This window comes from Anolis carolinensis, chromosome 6 (genome assembly GCF_035594765.1).
Source record: "Anolis carolinensis isolate JA03-04 chromosome 6, rAnoCar3.1.pri, whole genome shotgun sequence".
Lineage (NCBI taxonomy): Eukaryota > Metazoa > Chordata > Lepidosauria > Squamata > Dactyloidae > Anolis > Anolis carolinensis.
In genome coordinates, this window is record NC_085846.1 from 45886261 (window position 1) to 45905000 (window position 18740).

General features: G+C 41.1%; 1 protein-coding gene across 10 annotated transcripts in view; it reads left to right on the forward strand.

The window, feature by feature from the left end:
- Positions 1–752: 752 nt before the first annotated feature.
- fhod3 (formin homology 2 domain containing 3) overlaps positions 753–18740 on the forward strand; it is a 326788-nt gene continuing 308800 nt past the window's right edge. Inside the window, exon 1 of one of the 10 annotated variants that reach the window (XM_062984260.1) lies at positions 753–1407. In XM_062984260.1, coding sequence (XP_062840330.1) covers positions 1237–1407 — 171 coding nt within the window. In that variant the 5' untranslated portion in view covers positions 753–1236. The remainder of the gene's footprint in view (positions 1408–18740) is intronic. The other 9 variants (XM_062984262.1, XM_062984267.1, XM_062984257.1 and 6 more) reach the window with 9 other exon arrangements.

Consider the following 18740-nt stretch of genomic DNA (forward strand, 5'->3'; position numbering starts at 1 on the left):
AAGCATTCCCTCCTGATGTTTCACTCACATCTATGTCAGTCAGGCATCCTCAGAGGTTGTGAGATCTGTTGGAAACGAGGCAAGTGGGGTCTATATATCTGTGGAATGTTCAGGGTGGGAGAAAGAACTCTTGCCTGCCTGAGGCAAGTGTTCAATACCGTTGATTCCCTTGAACTCCTCGCTCTCTGTTCCAGTCAAAAAAAAAAAAAAAGAGAGAGAGGTTTTGGGGGAAAGAAAGCAAGATTTTGTTAGCACTTTTAGCCCTCTTTCAAGGCTGAAGCCTAGAAAGAAATCATGCACGTCGTGGAACTGAAGTCAATTACTTCAATTAGGTAACGATGCTGAGTTGCCCCCTTTTCAGTATAATGACCTGGTTCCCATCCCGGGAAGGCGGGAGATGAAAGCAGAGAGCGAGAGCGCGCGCGCCCCCAGGAAGGTGGGGGAGGGGCTCGCGCGCGCTGGGTTCCCCCTCCTTTCTCTTCTTCCATTCTCTACGCCGGTATGCCAAAAAAAGGCGGGAAGACCGTCCTTCGCTACTTGATCCCCTCAGGGGCTTTCTTTCGAATCAAAAGGGGGCGGCGGCGACGGATGGGAACGCCTCCCCCCCCCCCTCCCAAAGAGGCGTGTAATACTTAAGACGGGTGGGAATGGGGATAATGTTGGAAGGAGGAGGAACGCGGGGAAAGGCATCTAGATAATTCCCCTCCTCCTCCTCCTCCTCTCTCAGCCCCCCAAAAAGGTCTCTAAGTTTGGAGTCGAGTTTAGGACTGGCTTCGGGGCGGCCAGTAGGGGGCGCCGCCCGCATTGTTTCGCCGGCCGCGAAGGGAGGCGGAGGCGCCGCATTCCCGGCAGCAACCGCTGCGCCTCCCTTTCGCCTCCGCGTCCCGCTGCGGGTGAGGAGCGAGCAGGCGAGCGGCTGGGGTTGCCTGGCTGGCTGGAGGAGAATGGCGAAGGAGCCGCCGCCCGCCGCTGCTTCCCTGCCTGGAGCTGGAGCTGCAGCGGCCGTCTTGCCTTTGCCTTGACCCAGCCTCTCCCCCCTCCTTCTTCCCTCAGTTTCTCCTCCTTGGACCCCCTCAGAGAGCGGAGCACGCGGCGGGCGAGCGCTCTCCTCAGGCAAGAAGTCTTCCTCGAAGGCAGACCCCCCGCCGGGCCCTTCCCGCCCCTCCCGCGTGAGGTGTTTCTCTCCGGGCCGCTCCGCCTGGATGCTGCGGCGGCTCCTTCTTCTGCCGCGGCGCCATGGCCACCGCGACGCTGCTCTGCCGGGTGCAGTTCCTGGACGACACCGACCCCTTCAACAGCACCAACTTCCCGGAGCCCAGCCGGCCGCCGCTCTACCCGTTCCGCCAGGACCTGCCTTTGGCCACCCAGCTTCCCGGCGTCCACCGCCTCCTCAAAGCCCCACAAAAGGTACCGGGGAAGCAGGGCGCGAGGGGGGAGGAAGGGGCCCCGCCAAGTCCCGGGTGGAGAAAGCTCTGCAGGCCCGGGGTCCGGCCCAGGGAAGCCCTCCTTGGGGCTGAGCGCACACCGTGCTCTTGCGGCGCGCCTACTGCTCTGCAGAGAAATCAGGAACGGTGTTCTCCCCCCCCCCCCTACACACACACACCACCACACACACACTTTATGGTCTCACTCAGGGAATCCCAAACCCATCTTCACCCAGGGCCCTCTCAGCCTTATGGTTGCCTTCAAAGGGCCCTTGAATCCATGGAGGGAGAATCTGTGGATACAAAGAGTCAACTACAGTAGAGTCTCACTTATCCAAGCTAAACGGGCCAGCAGAAGCTTGGATAAGCGAATATCTTGGATAATAAGGAGGGATTAAGGAAAAGCCTATTAAACATCAAATTAGGTTATGATTTTACAAATTAAGCACCAAAACAACAAATTTGACAAAAAGTAGTTCAATACGCAGTAATGCTATGTAGTAATTACTGTATTTACGAATTTAGCACCAAAATATCACCATGTATTGAAAACATTGACTACAAAAATGCGTTGGATAATCCAGAACGTTGGATAAGTGAGACTCTACTGTATATATATTTTTACATCTAGTTGTTACCTCAGATATTGATCAACAACTCCCATCACTTTGCATTTTCCACCACCATGCAGATTGGGGATATTGGGAATTACAGCCCAACAGCCCTTGTGGCTCTGAGGTTGGGAAAAGGCATTTTTAAAAGTCTGGCATCGCACCCACAAGCCCTGCATCTAAATTCAAGCCTCGTTGTCCTGACAAAACAGAACAAACTTCAGCCTTCCAGGTGTTACTGCATCGCAACTCCCACCAGCTCTGGTCATGATATCTAATGATGAGGAATCAACCCAGCATCTGAAGGGCCACATAAATGACATGGTGGGTCAGGTTCAGCCTGCAGGCCTTGAGTTTGACACATGTGGTCTAAGTGGTTGGTAAATTGGTGGGTGTAGTTGATATTGTTTGCTGGTTTATTCATTATCCAACCCTTCTCATGACATGGAGCCCTGTGGGAGCTTATTAGAAGGCTAAAAATCCACCTAGAAACCTTGATGGTAGAAATGTTCAAACATAATAGCTAAACAAGCCATGCTATTAAAGCATTATTTGTTTTTGAAAGGTGTAACACCCAAAACCACACAGCAGTGAAAAGTTTGCAAATGCCTGCTTGGCTGTATGAATGAAGAAAACTTTCTCACCCTCATTCATAGTACTAGATTGGGGTTCAAAACAGGTAGAGTTCAAAACTTATAAGTGGAACATGTAGTGAAACACCAGATCCTGATCTTGGACCCTAAGCAGAGTCAGCTCTGGCTTTACTTGGATGAGGGCCTGCCAACAAATGCCAGGTCTATAGGCTATATTTTTAAAGGCAGGAACTGGTAATACTATCTCTGAGCATTCCTTGCACAAGAAATCCCTAGCAAATTCAATTGGGTTGCTGCAAGTCAATAGATGACTTGAAGGTAGGAACTGTTGACTTTTGTATGTGTGTGTAGAGTCTCAGTCTGCTCTTTTGGAAATTGTTACTGATGAAAGAATGTACTTTATAATAAACTAGCTTGGGGACCCGGCGGTGCCCGGGTTATTAATAGCGGACATTGAGTTGTTTTGGATATTATGAATGGGCCCATTGATGCAGATCTATGGCCGATAGTGTTTGCAGTAGTTTCTTGATGGGGTGAAAGTACTGGAAATCCCATCGTCTGTGTTCAGTCCTCCCAAAAACCTCACCAGTATATAAGAAGAGTCATGGGGGTCTGTGCCATCTTTGGTACAGATACATGACTGAGGGGGTTAGGAATAGTCTCTGGATATGGGTGAAGGTACTTCAGATCCTATTATCCATGTTCCATCCTTCACCAAATTCTCCAGGGTTGAAAGTCATAGGGAGTTTGTGTTCCAAGCTTGGTCCTAGTCTGTCATTGGTGGGGGTTGTGGGGTCTGTAAAGTAGGTGATGGTACTGCAAATTCCTTCGTCCGTGGTCCATCCTTGTCCAAACTGCTCCAGATGGATCTTTTATGGGGGGTTGCAGTGGTCTGTGGTAGTCAGATCCCAGGGCGGAAGTATACACCACCGCATACATACATACATACATACAAACATACATACCCACAAACAGTGACTTTTATTACTATATGCCTGTTTGGGTACCTGGCGATGCCCGCGTTATTTGAAAGGGGATTTTAATTTTTTTTAAATGAATTTTCCCATTAATAAAATGCATAAGGTTGTAGATGGACAACATCCACAACATCCTGTGGCATAGGCTTGTGAGCAGCCTGCTGCAATAAATCACTCTGACCATGAGGTCATGAGTTCTAGGCCATCCTGTGGCGGGGTGAGCACCCGTCAATTAAAAAAAAATAGCCCCTGCTCGTTGCTGACCTAGCAACCCAAAAGATAGTTGCATCTATCAAGTAGGAAATAAGGTACCACTTATAAAGTGAGGAGGGAAATTTAACTTATTTATGACATTGGAATGAGGAAGTGCCGTCACAGTGGATGATGTCTCGGTTCTATGTGTATATGGGCATTGAATGTTAGCCCTATATGTATATAATGTGATCCGCCCTGAGTCCCCTTTGGGGTGAGAAGGGCAGAATATAAATACTGTAAATAAATAATGTTGCCTAAGTACCTGATGTTGCCTGGGTTCATTTGGTAAGGATATATATTAGAAATAGGCATTTTTGGATTTAGGATTTTAAGAATAAAGCTATTAGAAAATGCATAACCATATAAACAGAACCATTTATATATATATAAACAGATCACATTATATACATATAGGGCAAACATTCAATGCCCATATACACACAGAACCGATACAGAGACAGACGCAGAGGCAATTTAACCTTGTCCTGAGGGGATGTTCGATTCTGGCCATGGGGGGGAGCAGCTGCTTCATCATCCACTGTGACAGCGCTTCCTCATTCCAACGTCGTAAATTAGTTAAATTTGCCTCCCCACTTTATAAGTGGTACCTTATTTCCTACTTGATGTGGTGCTACTTCCATCAGCCCAAGATCAACCTATTTACGTACTTGCCGCCTTACCTTGTTGAAGGAGAGTGCTGTATCCAAAAGACCCAGGCAAAAGCTACCCTGTTTGGAACCATGTTGAACAGGGAAGATGGCCACCTCTTTTGCGGCCTGGCAGAATGGAGCCAGCCTGTAAGTCCTGAAACGTGTTAGCAAAATGATCAAAGGAGGCTGGGATTGCGGTTTTGGAGGCTAGAAGTGTTTATAAGCATGAAAAGGCATTGTTAAAAAGATAATAACGATGTTTTCTGCTGTCTTTTGAAGAAAGTAGGGCCTTACCAAGAAGATGAAAGCTGCCTTCTTTGGAGAAATGATGAACAGGGAAGATGGCCTCCTCTTTTGGGGCCTAGGAGGGGAGAGCAGCCTTCAAAGGCCGAGACATATAAGTAGAAGCGCTGAAGGGGGTGAGGTGAGGGAGTAGAAGTTTTCATAAACATACCCGCAACCATTGTTTTAAAGGAAGCATTAAAACATAATTATTTTCCATCATTGGTTGGATTCAGAATGCTGTGAATGTGTGAGTGGACTGTAATTCCTAGCAGCCAAAGTTTTTTATTATCAGTATGCACAGTTGGCCATGTTGGGTGTATTTGGTCCAGATCCGTTGTCAGTGGGTTCATGGGTCCTAGGGGTTATGTGTGTCAAGTTTGGTCCAGGTCAAGCCTTCCTGGTGGTCCCAGTGGTATTTTTGATTACAAAAGTGTAGGCCGAATGCTGTTAAGTGTACCAAAGCTAACGTCGTTCTGAGGAGAGAGTAGACCGAATGAAGCCTGCTAGTAGTAGTTTTTGCCTCAGGGGTCCCAGTGGCCTGTGAAAGTGGCAGCCAGTCAGAAAGCTGGCCCATATTCTGGTCGGCCAATCAAACGCTGGCCCATATTCCGGCCGGCCAATCAGAAAGCTGGCCCATATTCCGGCCGGCCAATCAAAGCGCTGGCACATACACCGCCCGACCAATCAAAACGCTGACACAAACATACAAACATTCACTTTTAATATAGATATAGATATAACAGAAATGTATTGATGGCCATTGACTTAGATGGCTGTAAAATGGATTAAGCAACAAGATTCAGTGGTCTGGATCTAGACTTAATTTACTAACTCTTTAGCTCCCTTGAAATCAGTGGGATGTAATTTAGCTTCACCTGCAGCATTGTTGGCAAAAGAATGATGGTCTGGCTTCAGCCCATACAGATTTGGTGTATAAATGACTGTTCATTGTGTATAAAAAAGCTGCGGACTCAGTGACAGTCTCATTCTGAGTTGAGTTTCAGGAATAGTGGCAGGGTAAAGAACACAGATAAGTTTGTGACGCTATATTCCATTTGGGAGTTTTCTGAATATCAACCGTATGGAGAAGAATGTTGGACTAAATAGATTCTTGGAGCTGTTTTGCTGATTTGAAATTGATGCACTAGCCCCAGCCTAGCCCGTCATAGTTGACCATGTCCACGCTGAAGCCCTGGTCACTGGTATATTGAACCTGTTGATGGAGCATATTGAAATTGGATTTTAACTTTTGTGGATTGTTTTGAATTGTATGTTCTTGTTTTATTATGTTTATCATTTTTATTATGTTCACGTCGTTGTATGGTCAGTTGAATGTTTTGCTTTATGTTGGAAACCACTCTTAGTCCTCTTGAGGAGATAGGACGGTATATAAATAAAAATTTATTATTGTTTGTTTGTCAGTGGTTTGTATGTTGAACTATGATTATGGAGACCAGGGTTCAAATTCTCAGTTACAGAAACCCATTTGGTTTCTGTGGACACTCTCACTTCTCTGAACAAATCATTCCAAGAAAAACTTGTAATAGCTTCATCTTAAGGTTGCTATAAATTAGAAATGACCCACAACAACAACCAAAGTAACTTTCCATGTTCCAGTTGTTCCTTACTTTGATTTCTTGTAATCTGACTGACTTGTGAACTGGGTTTTGCTTTTTTTGCTGTTCATGAAAATTCTGAATTTCAGTGTAATGTGCTAAAGTGCAAATTATAATAAGATTAATGTCCAAATGTTTTATAAGTGGAACATGTAGTGAAGGTCTTCATCCTGTGTTTTACTCTGTTGTAACTGAAATACTTCATCTAAGTGCCACGTGCAGATCAACTTATGTGTTATAGGCTATTTCGAGGAGATGCACATGTTGTACAGGTTGATGAAAATACTGCACTTTATTTGATGCAAACCACTGGATATTAAAACACACAATTCACCTTAAGGCAGAAAAATGTTCACATCTGCATACAGTGAAGGCTACTGAATAAACTGGTGTGGTAGACATCTGAATCTCCAAATGTTCATAGAGTTAACCTACTTTACAATTGGCCAGGCTTCTAAGCCTAATGGGAATTTGGGTTAAACTTGGATGGCTGCAGGCTCCTCTAACTTAACAAGATATCAAAATTGGCTATCATGTGTTCACTGTAAATGAACTATTTAGTGTGTTGAACATTGCCAGAAGACTCTTTGTACATAGATGTAACTCCCTTTTCATACATTCATTACAGTGCCAGTTATGTCTTGTTTATTTATATAAATGTCCATTATACGCCACTATCTGTTGACAGATTGGATCTGTTGTTGTGTTCTCTCAAGTCTTTCTGAGTTATAGGGACTCTAACATGAACTAGTAATGAGGTCTTCTTGGTAAGATTTGTGCAGAGTAGTTTTACCATGCCCTTCCTTTGAGGCTGAGGTAATATGACTGCCCCAAGGCCATCCAGTGGGTTTCCATGGCCATGTGGAAATTCAGCCTCTGGTCTCCGGAGTCCAACATGCAAATCACTACATCATGCTGGTTTTCACTTTATTAGCGTGATGTGCCTATTTTAATATTCTGTTACTTGTGGTATACTTTCTATACTGTGATCCAGTTGTTCATTGAACTATTTTGCTGTATCTAGACTGCTACAACTTTTGCCCATTTACTTTTGTTGTATCTTCTGTGGTGTGTCCCCAAATTTGCTATGAAATAAGCTTGTCTCATTTGCTGAGGCCATTCTTTGGTTTTTGTACCTTGTTCACTTTGCACAAAGTTCATGATCTGTTTAAAATAATTCATACTGTTAATTGTATCTCTAAATTTATAGAATGAGGGAATATAATAACCTGTACTCAATACCGGTGTTTTCAGTATATCAGGATATGTGTTTCTTTATTCTGAGTTTATTGGAAAAAAATTAGGATTAGAGTAACCTTATCATATACATATTTATTGAAGCAAATCTCTGAATTCAGCACAACATATTCCTAGATAAGTTTCCACAGGATTCCAGCCTTAGTAATGAGGTAGATAATAAAAAGCATTTTCTTTCTGTGGTCTGTGGTAGAAAGGAGTTTGTAAAATTAATTAACCTCTATTTAAAGAAAAGGGCATATACAGTTTTAAGAAAAAATAATTCAAAGCTCTTTGTGTTTAGAGGTAGATGGAATAGGGTCTGCTGCATATTTCAGCAAGGACTGTACTTGAAGTTTCTGGCAGAGACTTTAGCTAAGAATTGCTGTGTAAAAATAGTGCAACACTATGCTGATACCGTAGCACTGCATGGGGGTGGAGATGGAAACTGTATACTGATCATTTAGTTAGAGTGACTGGCATGTGCAACCTGAGATCCTTGTGCATGGTTCCTGAATGTGTTGTCAGTGTGTATTTGTAGCTATTGCAAAAAAATAAATAAATGTTGATATGGTGCTTGCAACAAGCAAGGTTGCCGGTTTAATCCAACCCAAGGAGAGCACGGGTGAGCTCTCTCTGTCAGCTCCAGCTCCATGTGGGGGCATAAGAGAAGCCTCCCACAAGGATGGTAAAAACATCAAAACATTTGGGCATCCCCTGGGTAACGTCCTAGCAGACAGCCAATTCTCTCACACCAGAAGCGACTTGCAATTTTTCAAGTCGCTCCTGACATGGAAAATAAGCAATGTGCCTGTGGATATGTTCAGAGGTACATGGAGGAAGAATTTATATAATAAATATATGCCCAATGTAGCCTTGCTTTTAATAAAATGCTTTTAATAAAATGCTAATGCTTTTTCTTTCTCCTTAAGCTGAACTTGTTTTGGAACTTGGAAATTTGGATAGCTGACTTCTGTTCCATGTGAGTGGTAGAATAAATGCCGCTGAATATCAACAAGGAACTGTTTGGGGCAATTTGCTTTTGGCATTCTTGTAACTGATTAAGGTTTTGGTGTTCCATTAATAATTAATGTGCGCTATTTTGCTTTGCTCCCAGAGAGAAAGACGGAGGGGGAAAAGACAGTGCTTTTCCCTTCTACTACAAAGACTGTTCAGGGCAGATGGTCCTCCCACTGGTTAATTAAAACAACCTGAGATTTTGTGGAAAGGTTTTTAAAGCAGACCCATCATGAAGCCAAACAGACACCTTATGCCCAGTAGCAACCTGTTATAATGTTGGAAAGATATATAATCAAGGATTGGTGGTGAAGTTGTGTTGAGGGAGGGGCAGGGATTATAAACAAGCACAGAAAGGAGTGTTTAAGCTCTTACTGTTGTGCGGGTCTTATGAGCTGACAGTTGTACTGAGGCTTTGGTAAAAATAGCAATTAAGTCTACTGTCCTTGGAACAGTTGATATCCTTTTTAAAGTGACAGTATTCAGCATAGCTGTGAGGCAGGCCAAAGCCTTTTGTAAAATCTTTCCTTCTATTTATGTGTGTCAACTTTCTAAATGTATCTCTTGTAGATCCCGTGTCATAAGTGCACCTTGCAGCAATTGTTTATATAATTTAACTAGCTGTGCCCAGCCACGCGTTGCTGTGGCGAAGTATGGTGGTATGGGAAATAAAGTATTGAGGAATTGGTGGTAGTTAAGGTAAAGGGTAAACGTTTTCCCCTGACTCTGGGGGTTGGTGCTCATCTCCATTTCTAATCTGAAGAGCTAGCGTTATCCGTAGACTCCTCCAAGGTCATGTGGGATGACTGCATGGAGCGGCGTTACCTTCCCATGTTTTTGAACTTCTGGGTTGGCAGAAGCTGGGGCTAACAGTGGGGGCTCTTTCCGCTCCCCCAATTCAAACCTGCGGCCTTCCGGTCCAGAAGTTCAACATATTAACTTATCCTGCCGGCCTGTTTATGCTGGATAAGTGAGACTCTACTGTATATTGATAATCGTATATTATCTGCTTAGAACTGGATTATATGAGGCCCCTTCTTTACAGCTGTATAAAATGCACACTGAAGTGGATTATATGGTAGTGTGGAGTCAAGATAATCCAGAGCAAAGCAGATAATATAAGATTATAAATGGTTTATATAGCTGTGTGGAAGGGCCTTGAGTCTACACTGCCATATAATCCAGTGCAAATTAGATAATCTGTGGAAGAGGCCTAAGTGAGGCCTAAATCTGCCTATCCCCTAACTGAACCCTGGCTGTCCCTTGGCTGAGTTGGTTGCTAGGAGACCAAGTGGGCAGATATTAGCCCTCTAAACTGGCAGCAATTGGATAAAAACAATTATTGCTCTCCCTCTAATTAGGACTTTATTTTTCTTTTATTTTTGTTGTATCAACCTAGAGGCGTGGATGATGGGTTGTGTTGTCAAATTTCGAGGTTGGGGGGCCTGTAGTTTTGTTGTTTTGTCCAGTGCCCTGATTCCATCACTCTTTTATATATATAGAAGAGGATTGATCTAAACTGTGCTTTACAGAGTGGCATGATTGCAAATGCCTCATAGAAGATTTTAATCTAAAATCTGTCAAGATGTGGCATATGAACAAGTTCTGCTTCCCATGCATACACTAGGGAGAAGTACTAGAGGTTCAGCTAAAAACTTAATGAAAGAAAGGGGGGTTGGCTGGAGGAGTGGATTAGAGGGGAGATAGGGTGCACTCAGAATCCAGTTCTCGAGGACCATAAAGAGGTTGAGGGTAGAATCATTTAAAAAAGTAGACTTTGAATTAGCTAAGGGCAATAGGAACACTTTAAAACTGCTTTTAAAATTGTGTTCTGGAAATACTTGCCACAGCAGAGTTTGCTTGAGAAACTGCGGTTCATATGCCACATCACCCAGTGAACTGAAGAAGATTATGGGTCATGTTCCAGAAAATGTCAAATTGCACAGGCCTTGGCCTGTGCAAAATGAGAGTTTAATTTAAAGTATATTCTGAATTCTGCATGTTAAGAACTAGTGCTAGGCAATTGTCTTTCAGGAGTAGCTTGCTTTGCCATGTTGTGTTTCTTCTTAAATATTCAGATAATTTTCCAAGAAAGCCTGGCGTCTCTGTAAATAAACACTATTTTTCCAGATGTCACTAATAGATAAAAATAGGGCTTTTCTGTTACAATTTTTGTATTTCCTCAACAATTACGGTAGAGCCTCACTTATCTAATGTTCTGGATTATCCAACCCATTTTTGTAGTCAATGTTTTCAATACATTGTGATATTTTGGTGCTAAATTCGTAAATACAGTAATTACTGCATAGCATTACTACATACTGAACTACTTTTTCTATCAAATTTGTTGTATAACATGAAGTTTTGGTGCTTAATTTGTAAAATCATAACCTAATTTGATGTTTAATAGGCTTTTCCTTAATCCCTCCTTATTACCCAACATATTTGCTTAGCCAACATTCTGCCGGCCCGTTTATGTTGGATAAGTGAGACTCTACTGTACTTGCAAAGAGGTCAGGAAAGACTCAAGCATTTTATTCTAAGAGCCAAAAGCTCAGTGAAGGAAAAAATATCATGTTAAAGATACATAGTAGTCTTTATCCAGGAGCTGGGCAAGTGAGGCACTCCACATGTTTATTTTTTTTGGACTGTAATATCCATCAGCCAGAGGCGGCATAACCAATAGAGATTATAGGAGTCACAGATTCTTGAGTTGAAGAGACCATAAGGGCCATCCAATCCAACCCCTATACACATATGGAAAGACTCAGTTGCCCACACTGACAATTTATGAAGTGTCTGCTCATTCCCAATATCATTACTGTAGTTAAAATGTACATTGAGGGGAGTGGGGAGATAGTCTCTTATGCTTCCATGTATAGTGAATTGAATAAAATCAGTGTGACCTGAATTTTGTTACATTTTTCCACTCACCTCTCTACCCATTCCATGTGAAGTGACATCATCAGCCTGTTGTGGAAAGAAATCCAGAACATGCTTGGCAGAGTTCTTGCTTTGTAGAATGTAACCTCCTAGGGGGAAAATCCATTGATTACTAGGAGTGTATATGCTTGGCATGCAGAAGTTACCAGCTTTTATTTCTAGCATCCACAGTTTCAGAAAGACATGGGCCTATGATGTAGATCTTGGAAGCTTTTGTGAAAAGACACAGTCCATTGTAAGGTTGCCTGCTGTGTAAATGTGATCCATAATACGTAATAATATTTTTAATGTTATCTGTGCATATAATTAAAACAAAATATATTTCATGGTTTGCAAAAGATTGCTGAGTAAATAGCAGCTGTAATACATCTTGTGGAAACATAAGGAATGGCCCAATGATTCATTCATGACCTCAGCAGCACCATCAGTACTGAAATGCTTCATATTTTCCTGCATTTATTTATGAGTAACGACACAATGGGTTAACTTTTAGCTGGCATAGAACAGAAGCCAAATGCTTATGCTAGTATATGAACCTTCAGCAACAAGTTTGGAAAATGATGAAGAGCCCTGAAGCTTTCTCAACATCTGGAGAGCACCAAACAGCTTTGAAAGGCAGCAGAGGAGAAATGATTGATTCTTGATGTGTGTTTCTGTAGCCATTTAGTATCTTGAAAAGTAAATTCTTTCTCCCAAGGTTACGAAGCAAAAAGATATCCCACTGAACACTTTAGCACCTACTATTGAGTGAACTCTCTCTCTCTCTCTCTAGAGAGAGAGAGAGAGAGGAAATCTGGCTATAAGCCTGCAACTGTTACTCATGCCAATTTGTTTTGTTTTTTTTAAAATTTGAAATAAAATCAAGTAGCACATAAAATGCAACTTTTAAAATGTGGACAGCTTTGATCCTCAACATTGGGTAAAAGGTTGTAGCAATAACAACAATTTGGTTCAATAGGAAAACTTAGCCCCTTTTAACTGGTGCCTTCCCTTCTCACTGTGAAGCAAAAGAACTAATGAATCAAGTAAGCCTCTCTGACATACATTTGAAGGAGCAAATATATTGGGGATGTAATGAAATTCAGCAGTTTTCTATCTTGATCTTAACAATCAGAGTTAAAAGTTGAGTTTGAAACTGGTTAGAAAAAAATTAGGTTTTACATTTGCATAGATATAACATATTTACTCAGAAGTAAGGCTTTAGTCTACTCCTCCTGTGCTGTATGTTATTTCCACCCATTAAAATGTGGCTGAGAAGCATCAACTTCAAAATGTCAGGTTAGGTGTAAGGTGATGGAGACAAAATCAGTCGGACTTCTGCTTTTAATAGAAGAACCTATTTATTTATTTATTTATTTATTTGTGGTATTTATATACCGCCCTTCTCAACCCTGAAGGGGACTCAGGGCAGTTCACAGTGTTGGCAACAATTCAATTCCCTTGATAAAAAACAGTATAAAACATCAAAGTTGACCCTCCCCTAATAAAACATTAAACATTATTAAACACATCAAATCAAATAACATCATATATCACATACATAGCCATTGTCCATAAGCAGTCGTGGATCATTGCACTTTCAACTTTCACTTTAACTTTAAATATTCCTGTGATGGGCCGAACGCCTAGTTCCACAGGCTTTAGTTGTCTTCTAAAGGTCAAGAGGGAGGGGGGCAACCTGATTTCACTCAGGAGGGAGTTCCACAGTCATGGGGCCACCACTGAGAAGACCCTGCCCTCGTCACCAGTCGCACCTGTGAGGCCAAGAGCCTCCCTAGAAGATCTTAATCTACAAACTGGTTCATAGAGGGAGATACGTTTGGCCAGGTAAGTTGGACTGAAGCCGTTTATTATCCTAAAGGCATCAGATTATTTCTATCCTGGAAGCTAAGCAGAGTTAGTACAGTATAAGCTTTTCTTGGATGGGGACAGCCGACAAATGCCAGATACAATTGGTTGCATTTCAGAGGGGCGACATAACAAAATCATATCTGAGGGCATTCCCATCATGTCTAGACACTTTTCAGGTCTACCAGTGATCAAAAACTATTTTTGCAACAAAAATAGTTCTCTGAAATGCTTTAAAATGTCCACTGGGTTTTGGGGTAAATTTTACAGATTTAGGCCCAAGAGATGCATTCTTTGAGTCCCAAAACATGAAAATGCTCTCATAATGCCTAGAAACACCTGGGAGTTTTGTGGGAGCAGATGTAACCCACCAAGGTCTGTTAGGTCCCCTCTCTTGACCTTCCATAGCTGTCCCACTTGCCAGGGTAAAGGAATGCTTGTTGAGAGAAATATTTTACGATGAAGCAACCCAGTTGCACACATCAACATTTTATTTAAATACAAAAAAAATAGAAAGATGTAGAAAACTGAAGCTGATAATTCCTTTCAAATAATAGAAAGGTGTAGTGACATACTAGGTACAAAAAGTCCATGAGAACAATGGAACAGGTGCAATCCATTCATTCTCGCTTGTGTGTAAACTACATGTGAACTTAGTGACCACAATATTGAAATAATCACTTGCATTGTGATGGTAGCAAATGAAGATCTGTTTGTCTCATTGGTTCCCCTTTTGGGGGTGGGGGCAATAGAAACTTGGTAAGCAATACATTGAGTCAAGAGGGGAAACGCACAAGGAACAAAGAGTATAACTTCCTAACTTCCATGCTAGGGTCCTGATCTCAGTTAAATATCCTGGGTTTTTTCCTACAGCAAAGATTGGATATAATATGGTCCTCCAGATGTCATTAGAACCCCAGCTCCCAGCTGCATGTCAGCATAGCCAATGGTAAATGCTAGTTGCAGTCCAATAACATTGAGAATGCCGAACACACACACCCCACACACACACACTTTGCAGTATCATTAGTTTGACATAGAAAGATTTCATCACTCACTTCAAAAAAGCTTTATTCGTTGTTTTCAAAAATTGATGAAATTGGATTTTTTTGCACATAAAACCCTTCATTTAAGTTAGGGCACTCAGAATAGTCCCCAGTTATTATTTAAAAAAACCATCCTGTATATTCCAGTTACATGATTGCTAACTTCTAGTTGGTCTGTAAACTTGAGGGCACAATGCTCTATGTACTCACACATTAGTCAAATCAGTAGGAATTTTTTCTGTGCACATGGGGGCTGTTAACATATAGAAATGTTTACTGGCTTCTTCCACAGCAGGTCTGCTCTGGAAACATTCTTCAAAGAAAGGGAAATAAATATACAACCTAGCCCAAAAAAAAATCTTTTATTTCTCTTACTTATTTTTTATTTACTTTTGGTGTGCAATCTCTCACAGTTTAATATAACAGTTTGAAACTTAGCTTTGGCAATGTTTGCTCTGATTTAACGGATCAAATATGAAGGAAGTCAGGCTTAGCCTGCATGTATCTTCTCTTTTTTTTTAGTCTGGAATTCCTGCTAGCTTCAACTAGCAAAGATATTATAATTAAATTAATTTAATATAATTAATTTGCCCCTGCCTGTATTTACACACATTAGACTTTTCTCTAATTATTACTAGAACAGAAGTCTTGTTTTTGCTTTTATGTTATTCAGTAATTCATTAAATTCAGATGGGAAGTGTGAAGAGAAAATTGTGCATGCAAGGACAGACAATCACAATGGCATAATTGATATTTGATGGCTCCAGAAGAAGATGGGCATTGTTTGCTGCTTCCTGCTTTTCTGGACACTGGAATATGTCTCCACTTGCATTATTATAATTAGCTTTCCAATAGGTTAATTCAGATTTTGGGAGGGGCCAACATTCATGAAAGAGGAGTCTTTGACAAAGAAGCGCCTTCTAAAAAAGGATTTTTATAATTACCTACTCTTGTCTGTCTGTTATCTAGCTGGAAGGGTTTTTTAAAGCAATATTAGAATTGGGAAGATGTTGAAGGAAGTCTCAAGAAACACAGATTTTTGGATTATGGCAGTGTATCATATATATATTCATTGACAAGTTGACCTTATGTATAAGTTGAGAGCAGGTTTTGGGCTCAAAGATTGTGCACTGTGGATATGTCAAGGGGTCATTCCCTGGGGAAGTGAAAGTACAAATGCCACCTGAGGGGGTCAGCGACACCTGGACACCACTGCCATTTTCCTGCCCAGACATTCAAAAAGGCCAGAAGTGGCACTACAGTGGAGAGATTAGAGGTGGTCATTGTTTCATATAGATTGTCCCAGAATGATTTATGGTTTTTTTCTTTTGCTGCTCTACTCAGAGAAAGAGTTGTTGTTGTTTTTTACTTAAAAAGTTAAAGTACACCACATTGATCTGTGAATAAGTCAAGTCAGGTGTTTTGGGTTGATTTTTTTGAATAAAATTTTTAGACTTATACATGAATATATAGGGTAATAAAAACTTGAGCTGGGAAAGAATAAGATTCTACCCTAATTTTGTACGTCTCCTACAACAGGCAAGGTAAGCAGCAGTTGCCTTCAAAGACAGATAACTTGCCTTACTACCTTTCCATCCAGCATAGTAAAAAAAAGCTCATAGATCACATTTGGCCACTAAAATAGAAATAGGAAGAAAAGTAAAAAATTGTAAATGAAAAAAAAAATGTCTGGATGCATTTTGGAAGAAACCTTTAAGGGTTTTTTAATGTATTCAGAATATTTTGTTCACGTAGACAAAGTTTAGCTGATGTGGTTGAATAATTTCATATGGGCATGTTTTTAATTTTGGATAAAAGATTTGCTGGATCATGCTGAATTGCTCTTCTTTTTATGGTTTAGAAACTTATCCTTCATGTAATTTCTGCCTCTTTTATCAAATTTTGTGTTACAGAAGTGATGTTTAGGAACACATCTACTTTGTTAATGAAGGTATATGTGTATTGTGGCTTCCTCACTTATATAAACATACAAAACTGAGTCTCCATTCTGATAAACCAATAGGATATAAATGTATGAACTATTGTCATTAGCAAAATTATTACCACATTCTTATGTGGACCTTGTTGAAGTTCACATGCCTCTGCCAGTCCTATGAATTTAAGCCAATTATAAGTCATAAGCAGACTAATAATAATATGCCAGTTTACTAGTGTTTTTTCACTGCCTCAAACATATTTCTTCAGCACATTTTTTTCTGTTGAATAGAAATGTCTTCATAGCCATGGCTATTGGTGATGCTAATTTTTAACTTCTGTACAGTTGGTTCTCAGTATCCACAGATTTTGCATCCATGGATTATCCATGGTATAAAATATATTTTTTTACAAATCCTAAAAGCAAACCTTGATTGTGCCATTTTATATAAGGGACACCATTTTACTACCCAATCTATATATATAAAAGAGTGATGGAATTCGAGCACCGAGCAAAACAACAAAAGTAAAGGGCCCCCAACCTCGAAATTTGACAAAACAACCCATCATCCACGCCTTAAGGTTGAAACAACACAAACTCACTTCACGCAGCTCCACATGGAGAGAACCCACAAAGCCCCATTGGGAGCCATGCCCGGGAGGGAGGAAAAGAGAAAGCAGAATGGCCGCCACCGCAAGAGGAAAGGCAGGCAAAGGGAAAAAAGCTGTCCCCTGGGTCCTAGCGCCCGCCCATCATCCGAATTATTTCTCTCCATATACTCTCCCTTCTACACTATCCAACCCATTTTAACACTCAATATTTTAAATATATGCTATCAACCATGACAATCAACACAATCTGACTCCTAATATTTTAGCAAGCTTAAAATCACAACACTCTAAAACACAGGAATGCCAGACACTAAACAATCACGGCCAGCTAACACCTCCCACCATCTGCCATGCAGGACACAATCCAAGCACTCCCAACAGATGGCCACCCAGCCTCTCAATAATAATAATAAGAATAATAATAATAATAACAACATCATCATCATACAATCCTAACGTTTCTAATATACCCATGATAACGTACTCTATCCCCATTCAAAACACCAACATCTCTTATACAACTCTAATATACCGATGATAACGTACTCTATCCCCATTCACAACACCTACAACATCTCTTATACAACTCTAATATACCGATGATAACGTACTCTATCCCCATTCACAACACCTACAACATCTCTTATACAACTCTAATATACCGATGATAACGTACTCTATACCCATTCACAACACCTACAACATCTCTTATACAACTCCAATATACCGATGATAACGTACTCTATCCCCATTCACAACACCTACAACATCTCTTATACAACTCTAATATACCGATGATAACGTACTCTATACCCATTCACAACACCTACAACATCTCTTATACAACTCTAATATACCCATGATAACGTACTCTATTCCCATTCACAACACCGACAACATCTCTTATACAACTCTAATATACCGATGATAACGTACTCTATCCCCATTCACAACACCTACAACATCTCTTATACAACTCTAATATACCGATGATAACGTACTCTATACCCATTCACAACACCTACAACATCTCTTAGACACCATTCATACTTACCTCCAACAGACAAAAACACCCAATAATCACAAATATTGTATATTCACAACCTTTAGGAAATAATATCCCCTAATGACGCAGCGTCTTCAACCGCTAACCTACTCAACTTCTCCAATTAAACGTCGCACGTTTGAATTCGAAAAACGGAGTCAACCCCCACTATTACCCCACCTTCTCCCAACCCAACACTTCCAAAACATCCAAATATCACTACATCCAATATCATCCAAATAAACAACCAAATATCAGTACTCCTCTGACACAAAACTAACAGCGCTCCATACAGTCATACCACCCACATGACCTCCAAGGACTCTACAAACAATGCCACCTCTTCGACTTACAAATACACATGATCACCAACCCACACACTCACACACGACTGGACTTAATGTCAGGAGAAAACCTTTACCCTTTACCTTAACTACCTCCAATTCCTCAATACTTTATTTCCCATACCACCAGACTTTGCCACAGCAACGCGTGGCCGGGCACAGCTAGTTGTATATAATGGGAGTTATCTTGGTATTTATGGAGGGGGGGAGAGATCTTATAACTAAACCCCAGTGGATACAGAGGGCCTACTATATATTTTGTTTAGAATTGTTTGTATTTACAAACATTGGTAGATACAAAGT